General features: G+C 40.0%; 1 protein-coding gene across 2 annotated transcripts in view; it reads left to right on the forward strand.

Annotated features, from left to right (window-relative positions):
* The window catches only part of RP1 (RP1 axonemal microtubule associated), a 612,495-nt gene that overhangs the window by 433,832 nt on the left and 156,193 nt on the right, over positions 1-22,470 (forward strand). For both annotated transcript variants that reach the window (XM_077492703.1, XM_077492704.1), the window contains exons 39-42: positions 8,736-8,814; positions 9,617-9,745; positions 16,965-17,143; positions 20,817-20,903. In XM_077492703.1, coding sequence (XP_077348829.1) covers positions 8,736-8,814; positions 9,617-9,745; positions 16,965-17,143; positions 20,817-20,903 — 474 coding nt within the window. The remainder of the gene's footprint in view (positions 1-8,735; positions 8,815-9,616; positions 9,746-16,964; positions 17,144-20,816; positions 20,904-22,470) is intronic.

Genomic DNA, 22,470 nt, shown 5'->3' on the forward strand with positions numbered 1-22,470 from the left:
TATTTTGGTTGGGCCAAACTCATTAGGAACCCCCCTCCCCCCAACTGCTAGGTCAGCTGATAGCAATCCTCTATCTGCTTACTTTGCCAAACCCAATACACACTATACCTACCTTTTTTTCTGGTCAGATTTATGGACGAATTCACCAAAGCATGTAGTGCAAGGGCCTGCCTCAATACTTTCAAATACTACAGTTTCTAATATTTTTTTCCTATTATTTTCTTGCTAGGTAATGTCAAAATGTGCTTCCATTTATTCTTTTTTTTTGGTATTATGACACTTCTTACCTGTCCGGTGGGCTGCCAATAGTGTAAGTAAGGAGGGACAGGCCAAAGTATCACACATTATTTATGCATTCAGCTCTCAATGAAGTGGAGAGGGTTACCTGTCCAAAACATCCCCCCCTCATTTTTTGAAATGGCCCATCAGATGGGGGGGATGGGGGGTGGGGGGGGTGATGAATCTGATAAGGGGACTTTATACTTTAGGCTTTAAATACTCATTTCCCAAAATGTTATATGGATATTGTCTAAAAATGTTTGTGTCTAATCTGCTTGCAATGTTGATGTGCAAAATTACTATTTTTTTTTCTTGTTTCACTCCACAGTTTCCTTCAATGCCACAGAAATGGCAGACTGGGGCCTCCCACTTTGCCAGCCGTTGGGACTTTCCCAATTGTGGAGGTGCAATTGATGGGAAACATGTCTGCATCATCCCACCCCCCAACTCGGGGTCGTAACTATTATAATTACAAGGGGTTTAATAGTATTGTGATGTTGGCGGTGGTGTCAGCGACCTATGACTTCCTTTATGTGGACTTGGGGCAAAATGGCCAGATGTCAGATGGTGGAGTGTTCACACGGACGGAATTTTACTGGCGTCTCCAGAGTGGCAGTCTGGGCTTGCCACCTCCAGAGGAGAATCTGGAAGGACTCCCGTTCATTTTTGTGGCGGATGAGACATTTGCTCTGTCAAATCATCTGATGCGGCCTTTCCCGATGAGGACCCTCACCCCGGATCAGAGGATCTTTAATTTCCGGCTGGCCAGAGCCAGAAGAGTTGTGGAGAACACTTTCAGAATACTGGCCAGCCGGTTCTGCCTATTTTTGACGCCAATCCACATGGCGGAATATAAACGAAATCACATTGTGCTTGCCTGCTGCGTTCTGCACAATTTTTTGAAAAAGCATTCAGCTAACTATGTAGTCTCAGTTGGCCCAGATGCAGACTTGCCAGAAAATGACAATCTCACGGCCCTTGAAGCTGCTCGTCCTGGCTTGCCCCCCCAAGCGCCAGCGAGGTCAGAAACCAATACATGGAGTACTTTGTGGGTAGGGGGGCCATTGATATGCCAGACAATGTCTGAGAGGCATTTTTTAATACATTGTTCTTTGAAACTCCAATAATCTTTGTTTTCATTTACTGCTTGGCTTTGTTTTAGGTGTCTCATAGGTATTTTTGCTGTTTGTTGTGCCTTTTTTAACAACAGTGCAAACCCAAGTTCTGAGCAAGATGAGGTGACAGTCTATCCTTCAGATAATATTAATATGTTGTGGGTCTGCTACACACACATACCTTGTTTTTGTTCATAATGTATGTAGTGCATTCCTGACAAAAATATTGCTCATTTTCAGCACCATGGCAGAAATATGTGGGGTCATGAAAATGGCATGATTGGGGAAATTTAAACATCACTGTGGGTGTTATTTACTAAAGACAAATCCACTATGTACTACAAGTGCACTGCAAAAGTGCACCTGAAACTACACTTGGAGTGCAAAGTGGATTTGCCTTTAGTAAATAACACCCATTGCCACAGAAACCAACAACTTTACTCCAAATACTGCTTTTGCGCATTGAAAAAGGAAGCCACACATTGTTGATAATTTCACTTTTTACTCAAAGCACATTCACATATGCATTTAGAAAAGGGTTTTACAACAAACCAACATATTTGGTGTATAGAAAACATTATTTTGGGTAACATTTTTCTAACTTGGCATTTTTGTGTAAACAGGCATGTATCAAAGCATAACATACAGTACACAGGAAATTACAAAGTTCAACTTTGAAAAGTGAAGACAATATCAGACATGAGTATGTACAAACTGTGCTGATATTGCCTTCATCAGATGGGTGTCACCCCTGGAAAAGCCAAATTTGGAAGATGCACACACATTGACAATACAAAAGTGGCCAGTTTCCTCCTGATCCCATGCCTAATGTCAACATGTGCTATCTCCCATCATAGTGTATCAATGTACATGTTTTGGGCGTGAAACCCCTTTATCTCAGCCACTTTAGTAGCAAGGAAGGGGTTGCACCCACAAAACATGTACATTGATCCCCCATGATGGGAGATAGTACATGTTGACACACTGTGTGCATCTTCCAAATTTGGCTTTTTGAAAAATATAAAAGTTTTGTGGAAAAATCAAAAACTATGCTAGCTAGTTTGGGGTGTTTCAGACTCTCCCCAAAACATTAATGATGTTCTTCATTTTCTGTTGAACATCATTGATGTTTTTCTGTATATTCTCTAAATCGCGATTGCACCCCATTATCTCCCCAATAAGGATCTGGGCACTTTCACTGGTAAAATGTGATTCTTCTTCCACATCACCTAAAAAAAAAAATAAACACACCATGTATTATACATATGCAGACATACATTGATTAGCTTACCGAAAGCTGTGGTCTCCGACACTCACCTGTTGTGGTGACAATTTGTCCAACTTCAACAATCTCTCCTTCCTCCTCCTCCTCTGCTTCTGGTGTTGGTATTTCCCCTTCTTTGGGAGGTGTGGGGTCCCTGGTGTCCTCAGACGTCCTGAGTCTTCTCTCCCCTATGAGAATGTAAAAAAGGAATACTTAGCACACAGAGGGCAGAAATAGGAATATGAAACATTGCTTGGAAGTGTCGTACAATTGTGTTTTTTGGCCGAGTTCAAAAGTGAGAACATTATTTTTGACACTTTCTAAAGCTGGAATACTTACCTGCAGTGTGAACAAATGTAGTGAAGTGTAAGTTGGAAAAACATTGTTTTAGGAGTGGGCTAACAAACGATGTTATTACGAACGATTGAACCCATGAACTTGAAAGTGGCCATTTTAAACTGTACAACATTATATCAAAGCACATGGAGCAGTATGCAAACAAGAATAATCATATGAACACACGACAACTACTTACTTTTTTGAAGAACTCGCTTGATCCTTCTGTACTGATCATGCTCCCTCAGTTTCAGGTCTGATCAGCGTTTTCTCAGTTGATCCTTGGATCGTCGTACCCCAAAATTCTTCTGAAGACTCTTCACAACTTTAGTCATGTTCTTGGCCTTTCTGATATTTGGGTTTAGGTACGGTCCATACTTCCCATCATAGTCATTCCTCTTCAATATGTCCACCATCTGCAACATCTCTCCAAAAGACATATTTGAGGCCTTAAATCTTCTCCTCCAGGATCGGGACGTTTCAGGCTCCGGGCTTTCCTCACCCTCCTCCTCGTTAGTGGAACTATTATTAGTGCGCACCTGCTGTGTCTCTGCCATGTGCTCTTCCCACTGCGCTGAAAGAGAAGGGGCAGGGAATAGTCTAGAAAGAACGTCAGGGGAGGGCGGAGTTTCATGCATGCGCACTGTAGATAAAACGCAACACGCGTGTGTCGTACGTACGATCTATGAGTAGAGGAAGGAGGAACTGAAATGCCGATCGTTCAAACGAAGGTACAATTTTAACTTGGTACATCACTAGCCTATACTGCTTCTAGATTGTGTCTTGCAGATAAGATGGATCCCTTCAAGGAACCCCATTTTCTAGAGCTAATCGTTGATATGCTCAGGGAGCTGCCCTGCCTGTGGCAGATGAAAAACCCCCTTTCTAAGGGCCGAAGAAAGAGGAAGGCAGCGCTGGAGAAAGTGCTTGGTTTGGTGAAGACCATGCTCCCCACAGCAGACATGACCTATGTGATGGCCAAAATTGGTGCCCTGAGGAGTACTTATCTCAGGGAGCACAAGAAGTTCCAGGATTCCCTGAGATCAGGAGATCCAGATGCCATTTATACCCCCAGGATGTTGTACTACGAGAGGCTGCATTTTCTGGCAGACCAGGGGGAACCCAGGCCACCACTCTCCAGTCTTCCTTCAAGGCTTCCTTCATCCCCAGCTGAGGCTTCCGATGTCCAACCTGGGCCTTCCAGGCAGCAACATGTGGAGGGGCCCAGCTTGAGACAGGTATAGCATTGTTGAACATATTTCTTGTCGTACATTTAATGATCTTAACTAGATGTTATTATTGATTAGGTTTAAATCTCAATAGACAGTAGTGACCAAAAATGATTGGGACAAGAGTGAAAAATGCTGGGCTCAGAATGATAGTCTGTTCTATTTGTTAACATTCAATTTGCAAGAGTCATGTGCACAAAATTGTGTGATTGATGACCAAAAAACTAAAACTATGTCCCATTTTCACACACAGGAAGACCTCAGCCGGGAGGAGGCTGTGGCAAGTGGCAGCCAGGAGGTCGACCATCGCCCTCCTCCTCCTGTCACAACTATAGGAGCCGAGCCACAGCCTGGAAGGAAGCCTGGTGGGAAGTGCTTAAGGAAGACTAGAGAGTGATGGCCTGGGTTCAGTCTGGTCTGACAGAAGATGCAGCCTCTTGTAGAAAGAACCACAGCCTGGGGACATAGATGGCATCTGCTCTTCCTGATCTCTTGGACTATTGGACCAGACTGTTCTCCCTGAGATATGTACTCCTCAGGCCACCAATTTTGCATTTTCAAATTAGTTCATGTATGCCCTGGGGGCCAAAGGCTTCCCCAAATTGACCAGTTTCTCCAGCGTTGCCTTCCTGTTTATTTGTTTGACACCTAAATAAGTTGAAGAAATACTTGCGTATCTGTTTTACTTCAAAAAGCACAGTTTATTTGTGAGTAGGCAGGTACATTTCAAAAATACAAAGTCAAATGAATAACAAGGGGCACCAACACCAAACAACCTCCTGTAGATTAAAAAAGAAAACAATAAATTAAAAAGATAATAATGGTGTTGTGGTAAGTTGACACACAAAACACACCAAAAAAATGCAAAGATGAGCAAACTGTCAAAAAAGGAGATGTTGGTTAAAAAAAACAACCACAAAATAAAAAAATAAAAAAAGATTGGGGAGATGTGATGAATTAAAATATTGTATTGATGAAATGAGTAAAACGAATAAAGAAATAAGTTTGGGAGAAGTGTGTGTGAATATGAGCAGCAAAACAACTTCATTCTTGTAGCATTGTAATGAAAAAGAGAATGCGCTGCATGAAAGAATTTTTAACATTGCAGTGTGACGAATGTGCTATATCGATTACAAGCAGTAGTTTTACTTGACCGAGCGCTTCTGTCTCAGAATTTTATTGTGAGCATGCGTGGCACCTTGTGAATCGGACTAGGCTACACACGATCGGAACTGACGTGATCGGATCATGTTGTCGGAAAATTTTATAGCCCAGCTCTCAAACTTGGTCCGTCAGATATTCCGACAGAAACAGTCCGATGGAGCCCACACACAGACGGATTATCCAACAACACGGTCCTATCGGACATTGTCCATCAGAATATCCGACTGTGTGTACAAGGGCTAAGCTAAACAATATATCAAGGCCAAAAACAAAACATAATAATAAATCTCTGGAATGCATACACATTTCCCATGTTTTATCCCTCCAAATACATTGCACATAGAGCAAAATAACTGTTGATATTCCAGAAATATCATGTGCTCCTGCCTTCATCTTTGACATGACAAAACAGCTTTAAAATCCTAAACAAATGGTGTCAGCCCTGTCTACTTCTATTCTGAATAAAAAACAAAGCCCTCACCTAATCTCCTCCACCTCTTCATAATCCGTCTTTGTGCACAAGCAAATAGCACAGTAAGTTAGCAGTTCACAATATAATTTGTTTGTATTCACTTATTAAACAGATTTAACTAAATACTTTCAATAAAACATTTAGGAGACCAAATGGGAAAAAAACAGAGAAGTTGATTGGTAAGGTTTATACATTTTTAAGTCTATTTTGGCATGCAGCAATTTGGTATTTCTGGCAATGTTTTACAATCTGTGATGTTGCTATCTTTTTTTTACTGCGATTAAAGTAAAGATTTGCTATCATATAGATAATATACAGAAAGGTTTGTTTTTCCTAAAAAGTACTTTGAAAAAATCTACCCTTTGCCATGAATTCCACCTGAAAAAAAACAATGCACTTCCTGGCATGAATGTGGCTTGGCACGCCTGCTCCTTTACCTGATACCTATATATCTGCAGTGTGAGATCTAAGGCACTGTTTCCTTAAAGGAATCTCCCTGCTTTGTTTATTCTGATGATCTACCTCTACCTTTTCTCACTGTTTTTTAGCCCCTTTAGTACCATGCTATAGCTGAAAGATGGCTAAAGTGCAGCTTTCTAGTTCTGGGAGGACATTCATGGGCATCCTCCCAGAACCCTATCTCACCCCCTGGGGTTATCAGTTATCGCCAATCATTTCTTCAGTCGCTGTGTCTGTGTGAGGAAAGAACAGCGGATAACCGGCAAAGCTTTCAGTACATTCTTTAGACTGGGTATTGATAATCAGTGCCCTGATTATCACTGCAGCTTATCAGTAGCCATCAGTGCTGCCTATCGGTGCCCATCAGTGCTGCCTATCAGTGCCCATTCGTGCAGCTTATCAGAGCCCATCAGTGCCGCCTTATCAGTGCTCATCAGTGCCACCTCATCAGTGCACATCGCTGCAGATTCATCAGTGTCCATCAGTGCAGCCTCATCAATGTCCATCAAGCAGCCTCATCTGCGCACATTAGTGAGGAAGAAAATACACTTAGAAACTGAAAGTATCTTGCGAGCTACAAAAATGATAAATATATCCTAAGTACCGTGCTATATATTCAGCTGCTGGCACTGATCACAATCCCATATGTTCATGTTTATTAAAATAAATAAATAGTGCCGCGCTATGCTTATACTAAAGAACCAAAATCTGTATATAGTGAATAAAGTGCCAAAGTGCACATATCACAACACAATATTAATAAAACATTCAAGAGAATATATATATCTATGATACATTCATAAAGTCCATTAAATAGAGCTATATGATCAAATTCTTGTAATGGTGCTCCAAACATGTCCACGTGACAGCAGACTTGTGCTCCCCCCCCCCCCCATGTGAATCTGCTCACCTCATGGCATGTGACTGCACAATTAAGTATTGGTCAGATCACACAAATGAACCACCTCTGGGTTCCGTGGAGAGAGAACTCTGTGGGATCCTGAACTGTCCAGTAACATTGTCTCCATTGATGCATAAATGATAAGGGGGGGCGTGTCCGCATGTGAGCTGAAGAAGACGTACAGGCGTCAATCGCCACTCGTCCTGGCCTAATCCGTTTCTATTCCTGCCTGTAAATAAATCCAGTGAGACCTGAAAACTTCCCTACCTGTTCCTGGGCAACCCTGGCCTTAATCCCAGCATGTATAAATGATAAGGTCTAGATAGTGTTTTACCATTTTTTAAGATATATTTATTTTAAATATGTGTCGACACACGTTGGGGAGGTGTCAGGATAGTGTAGGAGGCAGCTGATTGTTTCACTGCAAAGGGACATACAACCCCATTGTAATTTTTTCTGTTTGTCATAGAGTGGTGCACTGAAGCATCTGTATCATGTGAGTTTATGGTTTTAAAAAAAAAATATGTTTTAAAAAATTGTAAAACTCTATCTAGACCTTATCTTTTATACATGTGCGGAGACAACGTTAATGGATGGTTGTGTAATGTGTGATGAGCTTAAAAGTTTGCTCTTTTATTTGCCTGGACATTAGCACCAGGCAGTTCAGAGGTTGCATGGCTGTTTTTTATGGTCGCCATACATATTTTGATTTTCTTAATCCAAATGGTCTGAATTTTGATAAAAATTATCGAATCTGCAAAAAAATTGAATATCCATAACTTCTCTTTTGATTGATTTAGACTCAATTTTGATCAGATTAATTTAAATTGAGTCAGGGTAGAAAATTATTGATCGTTTTCATTAATAGTCAGCATTGAGATATTTTGTTCATGAATATGATCAAATTTCAGTCAGATTATGAGAGTAGCATGGTGGAAATAGAGATGCGATTGATGACTTATGATCATGATTTATGATTGCATCTTACCTATCAATAATCAAAATCTACTTCCCCATGTGTGACATATACGTCAAATGGGTTGTTGAGTATAGATCGATTATTCCAATCATAAAATAAATAAATCAGTTATCGACTCGTGTGTGACCACCATCAGCCAATAAATATACTTGTTTTCTATGAATGGTAACCAGGCACATGTGAGTGAAGGCCACTTGGCAGCTCAAGTGCATCACATCTAAAAGGAACAGACTTTGTGCTTGCATGTATCTCTTACCTGAAAAACAGTACAGTATACCAAAGCAAAGAAGTAATTAGTGCAGTCACTCCATGAATTAGGACTAGTGACATCTCTGTAAAAGTATATTATTACACCTGTCTACCCTAATACTCTCTAGATAAGCTATGGGCATTGTTTAAGTCAAGTTACACAAGATGCAAGTATACAGGATGTCATGGTGGTACATGTCTGCATTGAATGAACTTTATTTTCAGATACTGAAATGTTTGTAGTAGTTACCCAGTGTTTTTAATGTATTGCTTTTATTTTCGTCTTAGGTGGATAACTTTAAAATCAAAGCTGTGTACCTTGGAAAACTTCACAGGATTGTTCTTGGATTCCGAAGTACAAAAAGAGGTATATACAGATCTGCTACTAATAAACAGACCCAGCCTTCCAAGACTGATGTTACTTTTTAGCCATAACCATGATTTCCTATGTTTTATCCCTCTAAATACATTGCACATAGAGCAAAATAACTGTTGATATTCCAGAAATATCATGTGCTCCTGCCTTCATCTTTGACATGACAAAACAGCTTTAAATAACCATGACCATGATTCTTCAACGATATTGGCCACCCATGGTGATGGCAACCTCACAAGAGGTGCAAAAATGTACTAATGCAGTTGTTGAAAGATCACACCTTCTATTCCAGTAGTTTGATATTCTGCAGATATTTCTATAAACTGAATTTTCTTTGCAGATTATCTGCCTGTGTATAAGACAACCATAAAACAATCAAAGTGCTGCACCTTTTACTTGGATATAAGACATGGAAAACGTTTTCTTGGCCCTCAAGTGCCATTGCTTGCTTTTCTGCCAATGGTATTTGTTTGTGTCTAGTCTAAAGATTTTCCATAAAGGCTTCACTCTTTGTAAAAAGCGTTTTTTTAACCCTTCTCCAAAACACAAGCTACATGACAGCTGGATGGAACCATAGACATTTCAGATTACCTTGAAATTATTTTATCCCTTTTTTTTATTTACTTTTAACTTTGAATTACATTTCAGCCTAGGATAATTTTCTCTATATATTACATATAACATGACCAACTATATTCGCTAAGCATTTATTTTATTTGCATTTGAAAAGCACAAATAACCTTTAATATTAATGGACTGAAGGGACAGTCTAACGGTATTGTTGTTTCCACAGAATCATGGTTCCTGGAAAAAATTGTGGTTAAAGAGGACTTTACTGCTTCAAAATACATATTTTATCACAATGACTGGATAACGTCTTCTTCTCTGGAAGAATTTACAGAATCTGAAATTTTACTAAAAGGTGATAACATAAACACAAAAGATACTTATATTTAACCGATGTTTATTAAGTTTGTCTTCCTTACAAAACTAAAAAACCATACTTGTAATAGGCACAGCCTTGATTGTGGTTCATTGTGTCTCCTTTTCCCAGCAGTTTCAGGTCATCCATCTACCAAATTACATCACTTAAATACATTAAAGTGAGACTAATATTCAAATTCTGACATTTTTTTTAATTGCAGAAGGCAGTTAATGTTGATGTTCAGACTAGAATTGTCAGTCTAGTCTTACAATCCCTATGCTGTGTGAAAGGCAACAGTGAGGTCCCCAATGAATACCAAATCTATGGGGACAGACTGGAGCTTATTGCACAAATTAGTTCTGTTATATATATCTATATCTATATATCTATATATATATATATATATATATATATATATCTATATCTATATCTCTATCTCTATCTCTATCTCTATCTCTATCTCTATCTCTACCTCTACCTCTACCTCTACCTCTACCTCTACCTCTACCTCTATCTCTATCTCTATCTCTATCTCTATCTCTATCTATATCTATATATATATATATATATATATATATATATATATATATATATTGTAAGGCATCCATGTAAGGTATCCATGTCTTTATGGACCTTGCTTTGTGCACTGATGCACAGTCATGTTGGAACAGGAAGGGGCCATCCCCGAACTGTTCCGAAAAAGTTGGGAGCATGATATTGTCCAAAATGTCTTGGTATGCTGACGCCTTAAGTGTTCCAACCACTAGAACTAAGGGGCTAAGCCCAACCTCTGAAAAATAACCCCATACCATAAACCCCCCTCCACCAAATGATATAGATGGGTGGCCTAATACTTTTGGCCTACATAGTATGAAAGAGCGAGTTTGGGGTGGAGGAACTTGACTGGCCTGCATCCTGTCCTGATCTCAACCTAAAAAGAAACCCTTGGGATCAATTACAGTGGAGACTGCGAGCCAGGCCTTCTCGTCCAACATCAGTGCCTGACCTCACAAATGTGCTTCTGGAAGAATGGTCAAACATTCCCATAGACAGACTCCTAAACCTTGTGGACAGCATCCCCAGAAGAGTTGAAGCTGTTATAGCTGCAAAGGGTGGGCCAACTCAATATTGAACCCTACGGACTAAGACTCGGATGCCATTAAAATTCATGTACGTGTAAAGGCAGGTGTCCCAATACTTTTGGCAATATAGTGTACATACATATGCACAGGGCTTTTTTTTCCCCCAGAGAATAGGTGCAGGAACTCCTCCTTCGGGGTCACCCCTTGTCTTTGCCCCCACCTGCGTCCAAGCATCAGCCCCTTTGTTCCACCCCCTAACCACTTCCCAGTACCGTCCCTTTTAGAGCATACAGATCCAAGTATCATTTTGTGGTACTAAGTAATTTCTATGGAAATTATTAATGATGTTGAGGAAAGCATTAAAATAGACCCCTGCAGCCATTAACAATAGATTCACCAGCAAGAATACCCCCCCCCCCCCCCGCAACAAAATACTACCCCAGCAACAAAACACCACTATACGCACACACACAGCCCACACAAACAGTATATATTATAAAGGTTGGGTATATATCATATATCATTAATGAAATAAGTAGTATATAACCCTGGCTCCTGCATTACCAAATATTGTGGACCAGCTTGGCAGTTTGCTTCAGTCACCTGTCTTAGCCCTTGTACACACGGTCGGACATTCTGACAACCAAATCCGTTGGATTTTGTCTGATGGATTTTGTCCGAAACTGTTGCATAAACACGGTCAGACAAAGTTCTTGGATAATCTGATCGTTCAGAACATGATGACGTAATTTCTTCACGATGGGACTATGTTCAGGCTAGTAGCCAATAGCTTTGGTCTAGGAATTTGATCTGAGCATGCGTGGCACTTTGTCCGATGGGAAATCTCTACACACCATCGGACAAAGTCCGATCGGATCATGTTGTCGGAAAATTTTATAGCCCAGCTGGAAAACTTGGTCCATCGGATACTCCGACAGAAACAGTCCGATGGAACCCACACACGGTCGGATTATCTGACAAAACGGTCCTATCGGACATTGTCCATCAGAATATCTGACCGTGTGTACAAGGGCTTAGAGGGACAAACCTTAACATGAAGACATAGAAGTATGAGGCAGTAAAACTCACGCCACCCTTTTTAAGTACATTAGTGGGTGACATTTTAGTTCATTAATACTCTAGCTCAGTTCTTTAAAATCCTAATGCTTTCCACGTGATTAATGCTGTTGGCAAAAAAGCCATAAACATCTCTATGCAAGGTGGAGAAAATTACTCTTTAACCACTTCAGACCCGGAAGGATACAGCACAGCGTCGCTTTAACTGACAATTGCGCGGTCGTGCGACGTTGTACCCAAACAAAATTGACGTCCTTTTTTCCCACAAATAGAGCTTTCCTGATCACCTCTGCGGTTTTTATTTTTTGCGCTATAAACAAAAAAAGTGTAAATTTTGAAAAAAAAAGCAATATTTTTACTTTTTGCTATCATAAATATCCCCCAAAAATATATATAAAATTTTTTTTTCCACAGTTTAGGCCAATATGTATTCTTCTACATATTTTTGTTAAAAGCGTATATTGATAGGTTTAAGCAAAAGTTATCATGTTTACAAAATAGGGGATAGATTAATAGCATTTTTATTAATCATTTTTTTTTTTATTAGTAATGGTGGCGATCTGCAATTTTTATTGTGACTGCAACATTGCAGTGGACAGATCGGACACTATTTTTGAACCATCGGCATTTATACAATGATCAGTGCTATAAAAATGCACTGATTACTGTGTAAATGTAACTGGCAGGGAAAGAGTTAAGCACTAGGGGGCGATCAAGAGGTTAACTGTGTTCCCTCAGCATGTTCTAACTGTAGGGGGGGTGGGCTCACTAGAACATGACAGAGAGAGATCACTGTGCCTGATCACTGGGAGCAGTAGATCCCTCTCATGTTGCTAGGCAGAACAGGGAAATGCCTTGTTTACATAGGCATCTCCCCGTTCTGCCTTTCTGTGCCACGATCATGGGCCACCGGCGGGCATCGAGTCTGCGGGACCCGGCGTGGATGTGCGCGGACGTGCTCCAGAGGCGCGCGGCTTGTGCGCACCTGCTCGACAACTATCGTGTGAGCCAGTCAGCAAGTGATTAAGTTTAGGCTGTTTTGAGATATGACAGAGCATTCCAAAATGTGCAGTCAGCCATTGGGGGATAAAGAAATAAATTGTATGTCTCCTCCTACTGCCATTGGTTAAATTAAGTTGTTGGTTTTTGAATTTGTGACAGAAGTAAAGACTTTTAAATACCTTCTGGATATTGCTGTAATCAGTACCTAAAGGAAATCATACTCTATTTGGTATATTGAAATTTTAATGATTTTTAGAAACATTTCATTTTCAAATTCATCTCTGCTTTAAATTAATCATCAACATTGAGTTATCTGGGTGAGCAGTTAATGAGAATCTTCTTCATCCTTGGAAAATAATTCTATCTTAATGACCTATTTTCCGAAATGGCCATTTTTTTTCTGTGCGCGGTAATAATCTTCTGATATCAGATTGGATGGTTAGAAAAGGCTATTATTTTTGCATAGTTGTTACAGTTCAGATAAAGTATTTCTATACTCTGAGGTATCTTCTCAACACAGAGAACCCACAGGTTGGGTAAGACATAAACTTAAACTTACAATGTAGCAGGCAAATTTTAGCCCTGTTTTTTAGGATTGGCTCCAGTTCTATAATAATTAATACACTATATGGCAAAAAAAAAAATGTGAGGGCACTCCTTCAAGTTAGTGAGTTCAGGAGTTTCTAACGAAAGTTACTGTTATTGTAACAGCATACAAAGACATTTTAGACAATTGTGTGCTTCCATCCTTGTAGCAGCAGTTTGGGGAAGGCCTTTTCTGTTCCCCAATGACTGTGCCCCTGTGCGTAAAGCCATAGTCTGTAATGACATTGTTGATGAGTTTGCTATGGAGGAACCAGGTGGCCTGAACAAAGCCCTGACTTCGACCTTACTGAACACTTTTGGTGTAAATTGAAATGCCGATCATGAGCCAGGTCCTCTCATCCAACATCAATAGCTGACCTCACAAATGCCCTTTTATCTGAATGGGCACACATTCACGCACGCACAATCCAAAATTTTGTGGAATGTCTTGCTAGAAGATTGAAGGCTGATAAAGCCACAAATAAGGGGTCATATTTATGACCATGATTTTGTAATGAGATGTCCAACAGGCTTAAAGAGGTATGATGGTTAGGTGTCAACAGACCTTTGGTCATAAAGTGTATCTTGGTCCATATCAAAATCATTACACGATTGCCTTTTAATCCACCATCGTCTTTGGACCCAAGCATCTCCTCTGAATTCCCACTACCACCACCACCTACTACCCAAATAAATTGTAGTAAATCTGTCAAATTCTAGCCATTGAATTTTTGATGACTGTTTAGCCCATAAAAAATCCAGAACCTGCATCACAATAAAGCTTATTTATCGTAACAATCTCACAGCGTTATAAGGCATTGTCAAGGACCCCCATTGCCAGCTGTGACAATATTTGTCTAGAACAACTGAATCAACGTAACTCAATCTTACAAATGTTATACCATTAAAATGTAATTAAATTATGATCATGAGATGATTGAGTGAAGTTTTATCATTAAAATCCAAAATCTCTATATAAAGCTAACTTTCTATGTGTGGATCAAGATGCCAGAGACATAGGCTGGTTATAAACAGACCAGTCTGGCCCTGATGATGGAGTCATTTTGGGATATTCCTAAAAGGAGCTTTTTAGAAAAAAAATCGGTGTAGCACACAGAGATTTTCCAGCTTATTAATTACTGATTCATCCCTTTTCTTTAAAAAAAGAAGTAAGGGAAGGTGTTAACCACAAATGTGCTACTTTATTCTCATGGGTCACTAATACGAGAAATAGCATTCGGGGTGCAGCAGAGGATGGGCAGATGTCTCTCTACACTTTGTTCTAAGGAAAACAACAGTCTACTCGTGGCTTTATTTGTTCTCTGTAGCAGATGGTGCAGTTTGTAGCATATTTTGGTCAGCAATGGTGACCAGGCCATCACACTGGCCACCCATATCAATGAAGTTATTTTAACCACTTCATCCCCGAACCATTTTGCTGTCCAAAGACCAGACCACTTTTTGCGATTCGGCACTGCGTCACTTTAACTGACAATTGCGCGGTCATGCGACGTGGCTCCCAAACAAAATTGACGTCCTTTTTTTCCCCACAAATAGAGCTTTTGGTGGTATTTGATCACCCCTGCGCTTTTTATTTTTTGCACTATAAACAAAAATAGAGAGACAATTTTGAAAAAAACACATTATTTTTTACTTTTTGTTATAATAAATATCCCCCCAAAAATGTATAAAAAAACATTTTTTTTCCTCAGTTTAGGCCGATGCGTATTCTTCTACATATTTTTGGTAAAAAAAATCGCAATAAGCGATTATTGATTGGTTTGCGCAAAAGTTATAGTGTTTACAAAATAGGGGATAATTTTATGACATTTTTATTAATGATCTTTTTTTACTAGTAATGGCGGCGATCAGCGTTTTTTTTTGTGACTGCGACATTATGGCGGACCCATCGGACATTTTTGACACATTTTTGGGACCATTGTCATTTATACAGAAATCACTGCTATACAAATGCAGTTATTCCTGTGTAAATGACACTGGCAGTGAAGGGGTTAACCAGTGGGTGGCAGTGTAGGGGTTAAGTGTTCCTAGGGGTGTGTTACTAACTGTGGGAGGCTGTGCTTTTTTTTTAGTGAACACAGATCAGCGTCACTTGTTGCTAGGCAGAACGGGGAGATGCTGTTTACAACGGCAGTTCAGCCGCCCCATGAGACGATCGCGGGTATGCCGGCGGTGCGCTCGCGATGGCAGGGCGGTATTTAAGATTGGACGTACCTGTACGCCAATATGCCTGCCCGTGCCATTCTGCCGATGTACATCGGCGTTCGCCGGTCGGGAAGCGGTTAAAATCACATTTCCATACTGGCTGTTTAAAGTCTGAAAATACATTTCACTGTACACTCTGGGGAAGAACAAACACAATAGATTATCAACAGAGAATATTTAAAACAAGCTTTCCTTGCAGATAGTCTACAAGCTAAGTTAATGGCACCTTAACTTTTTTTCTTACTAACATTACATAGTCAGGGCAAAATGTTCTCCAATAAATCAAGCTGGCAAACAGACTATATAAGATATTTATTTATTTTGATTTTACACCTTTTCCAATTTAACTATGTAACTAGTTCTGTTGGGCTAAGTTTACACTGGCTTTAAAAACAGGCGTTTGAGAGGCATTTAAAAACATCCCTCAAATGCTCCTATGCCAATGACACAATTGACAGCACACAGTGCTGTTCACACTATCAAAACATAAAGCGTTAGCTTCAAAATTGAAGCCTCATGTCAAGTCAGGAGGCATTTGAAGCCTTTCAACGCCTCCCATTCAAGTCTATGGTAACACTTCGCAAACGGCAATTGGGATGCGGTTGCACATACGCACTGAAGCAACGGCATGTATGTGCTGTTGATTCAGTTAGTGTGCCGATATCGGCGGTTCCTGTGCACATGTGCGGGAGTGCCGTCATCACGGCTCCGGCCAATCACAGTGCGATACACCACTGTGCGATACCGAAAGTAACTCCGGGAACGATGTCACCGGCCAGAGCAGGGTACGCGATCCGCTGCAGGGGCTTCGATCTAAGGTAAGTAATTCATAATAAGCTAGTGTGCTATGCATACTAGCTCATTATGCCTTTGTTTTTTTTGCTTGTTTCTTGTGGGTTTACAACCACTTAAACGCTCATTAAACGCCTCAAAACTGTTCAATAGGGCATTTGGAGAGCATTTTAACTCGTCATTAACGCTTGTAAAATGGTAGTCTAATACCCATACTAAAGCTCATTAACGTGAGTCTAATGCCCATACTGTCGCTATAGGAGCGTTTGTTAAGCATTAGAAATTTAGTTAAGTGTGAACAAGCCCTAACTATAAATCCCATCAGTCATAACCAAGTCCTCTATACCCACTTCCCCAGCTACATCCTGTTTAACTTTTATTTTAGCCCTACATCCTTCTCTCCTATTTTCACTGCTCTCCTATTTAGTTCATACTTTTTTTATTCTACACAGAATCAGCAGTGGAACTGAATGAGATAAAATCTTTTAGCACTCTAACCCAAGGAAGGTGGCAGCTACAAGTGCTTGGCACACCAGTGGAAGAAGATTCAGATCTGTCTGTTGTTGTGTATGGTAAAGCTGGGAAATCTCAATTGCACAAGGTGATGAATCTGCATTATCATCCTTTTCTGGTAAGTGCTAACACAGTAGATGACCAGTACATCTTATAACTGATAACCCATTTCTACAATAATGTACACATGTCAAATTACAAACTTGTCCTCACAAAAAATAGTGTCCTATAGAAGAATTACCTGTGTTGGCCAAAATAATCTGTTAGGCTCCATTCATACAAGTCGCAGCACATTGATTTTAATGGCACCCATTCCAACCTATGTGACCTTGCAGCAACTTTCAAAAGGTTCCAGCACTACTTTGATGTGACTTTCTTGCGATTTGCAAGAGAGAGTTGCATGAAAGTCATATCAAAGTTGCACTCCAAATTCCACGGCTTTAGAGTTGCACTAGTATGAATGGAGTCTTAGTGTTTTTTTTTTCATGGGCAGATTAGCAAATTGCTAAGGGTAATATCAATGGTTAACCTGCCTGTACTGTGCTCTCTGATCATTAGACTCTGCTTTAGGCACTATCCTATTCACCCTTGGTGTAACATGTGAGTTATCCACAGTGTGTCTTAGAGGTCCATGGCCCCAGTGCACTCATAGTTTCATAGTTTCATAGTTAGTAAGGTTGAATAAAGACACCAGTCCATCCAGTTCAACCTGAGTGAATGTCTACAATTGTCCCTATCCCTGTACATTGCACACTCACATCGGTCCCTACCCTCAAGGAGCCCACAATCCAAGGTCCCCATTCATATACTAGGGCCAATTTTTGGACAGAAGCCAATTAACCTACCTGCATGTCTTTGGATTGTGGGAGGAAACCGGAGTACCCGGAGGAAACCCACCCAGGCACAGGGAGAACATGCAAACTCCAGGCAGGTAGTGTCGTGGTTGGAATTTGAACCAGCGACCCTTCTTGCTGCTAGGTGAGAGTGCTAACCACTACACCACTGTGCACCTGATGAACGCTGTCCCTGAGGATTCCTTGAAAAGTATACCCGGCAAGAGGGCAGTGTCAAGCTGGATGGGGCTTGTCCCCGATCCTGTGTGTATTTGTTTTCCTCCTCTCAGTCTCATAAGCGGTTAGCACTGGAGTGTTAGGTGCACCATTTTTCTAATTTGGCTGTGCATTCCTGTTGGGTCTACACAGCCTCACACTAAAGCCTCGTACACATGATCGGACTTTCAGATGGAAATGTGTGATGACAGGCTGTTGGCGGAAAATCCGACCATTTGTACTCTCCATCGGACAATTGTTGTCAGATTTTCCGCAAACAAATGTTGGATAACAGGTTTTAAAATTTTCCGCGGACAAATGTCTGTTGTCTGATTTCCCTATCGTGTGTACACAAGTCCTTCAGACAAAAGTCCAAAGTGCAAACACGCATGCTCCAAAGCAAGGACAAGCCAGAAGATGCTGGTCTTGTAAACTAGCGTTCGTAATGGAGAATTAAGATTTGTGACATGGCCAATTATGAAATCTCGAAATGCAGCGCACAATTCTCTTCTTCTCTAATGGCATAATAATGAAGCTGCTTTTCTGGTGATACTGCTGGAGTTATTGCAAAAAAAATTCCAAAGGCTTTTTTTTTCTAGTGATATCAAGAATAATATTATTATGCTTTTTTTTTTTTATTTGGGCAAGTTACCACAACACTACACATTATCCTGTAGTTTTTAAGATCAAAGATACAACTATGTTGGTGTCCTTTGTCAATTTTACATTGAATTTTTTTAAATGTAACTGCCTACTCCCAAACTGTCATTTGAATAAAACACATAGCCAAGTATTATTCTCCACAATTTTTTTTGTGCATTAAAAAAAGAAAACAAATAAAATTAGACATGCTATCTGCCAATAGAACTTAACCAAAAAGTGCATTCTATGCATCCAAAAATATACAAAATATACCAAATCAAATCATTATTATTCAACCAAAAAATAAAATAAAAGCCTCATGCATGTGTCCTGCTTCTTAATATAGGGGGTCAACAATGCCAAGAGTTGTAAAAGCAGGAGTCCACCATCCGGAGATAATTCCGAACAAAATCTGGATTATTCTCCTGAAGCTCCTGCAGCAAAGGCATATGACATAATTGATCACTATTAATAAAGCAACCAATTTTTGGTCCAAGAACTCCTCCTCCTCCTGTTCCTGGACTTGACCTGGGTCAAAGCAATAACTCCAAGGCCAATAATAAATAACACATTATCTCCTCTGATTCCGCAACATGGCTGGTTGACGAACAGCCGCTCAGAAACTAACTGAAAAAGCGAATGAAAAGCGCGAAATAAAAAGTGTGAAATGAAAAGCACGAATCAACACTCACCAAACTTCTACTAACACAAAATTAGCAGAAGGAGCCCAAATTGTGGCGCTAAAGAGCTGAAAAACAACGCAGTACATCACTACGTTCGTATTTGTTGGCTGAAAATTCCTTGCCGTTTGTATGCAAGACAAGTTTGGACCAACACCCTTCGGACAAAAGCCCATGGTTTTGTTGGCCAACAATCTGATCATGTGTACAAGGCTTTAGTGAGCAGGTTGTACTGCACATGTGTGCAGCATTCATTCTGAAGCATGTGTGAAACTGCTCAGCCCTTCCTGCCATATCATACAGCCAAGACATTGGGGTTGATTTACTAAAGGCAAATAGACTGTTCACAATGCGTCCTATACACATTGTGAGGAGTGGCAGCATGAATTTGAACAGCATACTTGAGAAATCATGAATATGCTATCACGTATGTGTTAAAGACACATAGGGGGTTATTTATTATAACTGCATGGTGCAAAATCTGGTGCAGCTCTGCATAGAAACCAATCTGCTTCCAGGTTTTGTTTTCAAAGCTTAATTGAACAAGCTGAAGTTAGAAGCTGATTGGCTACCATGCACAGCTGCACCAGATTGTGAGTGCACCAGTTTTAGTAAACCTTCCCCATAGACTATTCATTTTGTAAAGGAAGTTACTATTTACAATTTTGACTGGAGCTTAGTGAATGATGTGAAGCTATGCTGACATCCATCATCCAATCGTGCAGCAAAAATAAACATTTTTTAAAAACTTTCCTTGCACGATATTGGTTATTTTTTACTAGGTGGGATTTCATACCATTGCAAAATGCAATTTCCCTAGCAAAGTGAAGAGCCTATTTGTCTTTAGTAAATCTACCTCATTGTATCTGAAGGCTACAACCTAGAATTTCGTTTCTTGCCTCCACCCTGCTTCATGCTATCACAGATATCAGCATCACCACAAAGACTGGTAGACCTTCAAAGCCATTTAAATAGAAAAGGAAAGAATCCATGGTTTCTTTTCAAACCTGTTCCAAGGCCAGCATCCTGAATCTAAAGGTTCTCAATACCTTCCTTCAGGTGCAAAAGCTTCTCATGAAATGTAAGGTCAGTTATTGCTTCCCTCCATCCAGGGGATTGTTAAAACGCCATATGGTGACATCAAAAATGTTTCATTTTTCTGCAGCAGCCAAATTTTACCAGTACTGAGAAGCGTATATTCATATTTCATCTTGCAAAGTCTGGTATTGTGGCATGACAATTTGAAAAAGATGGTGCTCTATAATATTTTAAATGGCTGGTCATCATCTTTGCTTATAATATTCAGTATACAGTACATTCTTTCTAAACATTTGAGAATGCTATCTGTTATCATTTATTTTTGCTATGTACATAAATACACTGATCTAGAAATAATTTTACATGTAACGACTTTTACTAGCTGTATGTTGGAGACATCGGAGATGTGATAAAAGCTTCTTTCCTGTCCACGGCTCTGAGCTCTGAGAGGAGACTTCAGCTGCACAAGGTATATGATGTCATACTAATTGATTGTGATTACACCATAGGCATTCTGCACTGGCTTTCAATCAGTCATTTTCTAAAGAACCATGCGTTAAAGTTGCATGCCTTGCACTGAACAAATGCCCTCTGAATCATATTCTGACTAATACATAACAAATGAGATCTAACTACGCACTAGATGTTTTTTTATGTCTTTCTATTATGTACTATTCATACCAAACAACATAGTGCCGAGGAGCTAACCTTTTAATGGGCAGAACACTCTGTAACAGTTACCAATAACTACTGTATTTGCGTCACAATGCCATTGCACCACAGCTTGATGAAAAACGTTAAATGGACATTTGTTGGTTAGGGAATTATATGGCTGCATCACATTGCATAGATTTGATTGGCCAGGCATACTAAAACTTCCCATTGTGTCACCTGGAAATATTTCAATACTTATACTGTGAAATATTTTTTGATACATAATTATCTCACTTTTCTCCCTTGGTGCTGTACAAAGTGTTACGAACATGTAGTAAGCAGCTTAAAAAAAAACGTGCAATCCACCAAAATGTTTAGTAGATCCTGGAGCAATAAATCACCTGATGTTTCTTAGCAATTTGGTCGGTGATAGTTTTGCTCATACATTCTCAGGCCTGATCTCTAGCCACTGCAATTACACTGACGTCCCACTTTTTGTAATCTTGTATTTATTTGATATTGTAGAGAATTGGTTTGAAGAATAGGGATTTCTCCTTTGCTGGAAAGAGGAGCGAAAGTCTAAAGTGGGCAGGGGCAGAGTGAGGAACAAATGAGGGCTATAACCCCTGTCATATTTTTTTTTTTGTTGCCATCTGTGTCCCATTGCAGAGATTTACCTTCACCTCCTGTCCCATAGTCATACAAGAAGTGAGAGGAAATCTTCTCAAATTAAGGGAATTCCTTGGGGCCCCATTAGAAGATTTCCTCACTATTACTTTTCTGGGGACAACCCAAAATTTGGGATTTCTTTTACTTTTATGGGGTTACTCCTTTGCAGTGCAGGGCCTCCCAGGAGAAACCCTGACATGTGCACTCCCAAACAAGAATTCATTTACATATGTCCATTGGTGTGGGGGTAATGCTCTGGCTCTGTGTTTGGTTGACACATGCACAGTATGGACTGCTAGCTCTGTAGTGCTGTGTTTGTCCAATGCATCTGCAGTCAGCTGCCAGTACTGTGCCCGTACTAGTGGTCTACAGTACTACACATGTGTCAGCTGAAGACAAAACTGGAGAACTAGAATGGGTGGACTGTACATTCAATACATTCAGCACAAAAACAATAAAATTCTTCTATTAAAACAAAGTGCTTCCTCATAAAAATGAAAAAAAAAAAAAAGACAGCAGCGTTAAATCATTAAACCAGAAAAAACGGATTAATAGAATACAAAATCTAGCATGTTAATTGCAGTCCATATAATCCGTATCTTTTTAAATGACAGAACAGTCCACTTTAATTTCCACTCTCTGATGCACACGTAGAAACTCAACAGCAGTTCTTGTTGCAGTCAGGTAAGAAGTGAACCTCTGACACCAATACA

The sequence above is a fragment of the Lithobates pipiens genome, unplaced genomic scaffold (genome assembly GCF_037356315.1).
Source record: "Lithobates pipiens isolate NorthernLeopardFrog02 unplaced genomic scaffold, aLitPip1_a1.2 Scaffold_19, whole genome shotgun sequence".
In the NCBI taxonomy this organism is placed as follows: Eukaryota; Metazoa; Chordata; class Amphibia; order Anura; family Ranidae; genus Lithobates; species Lithobates pipiens.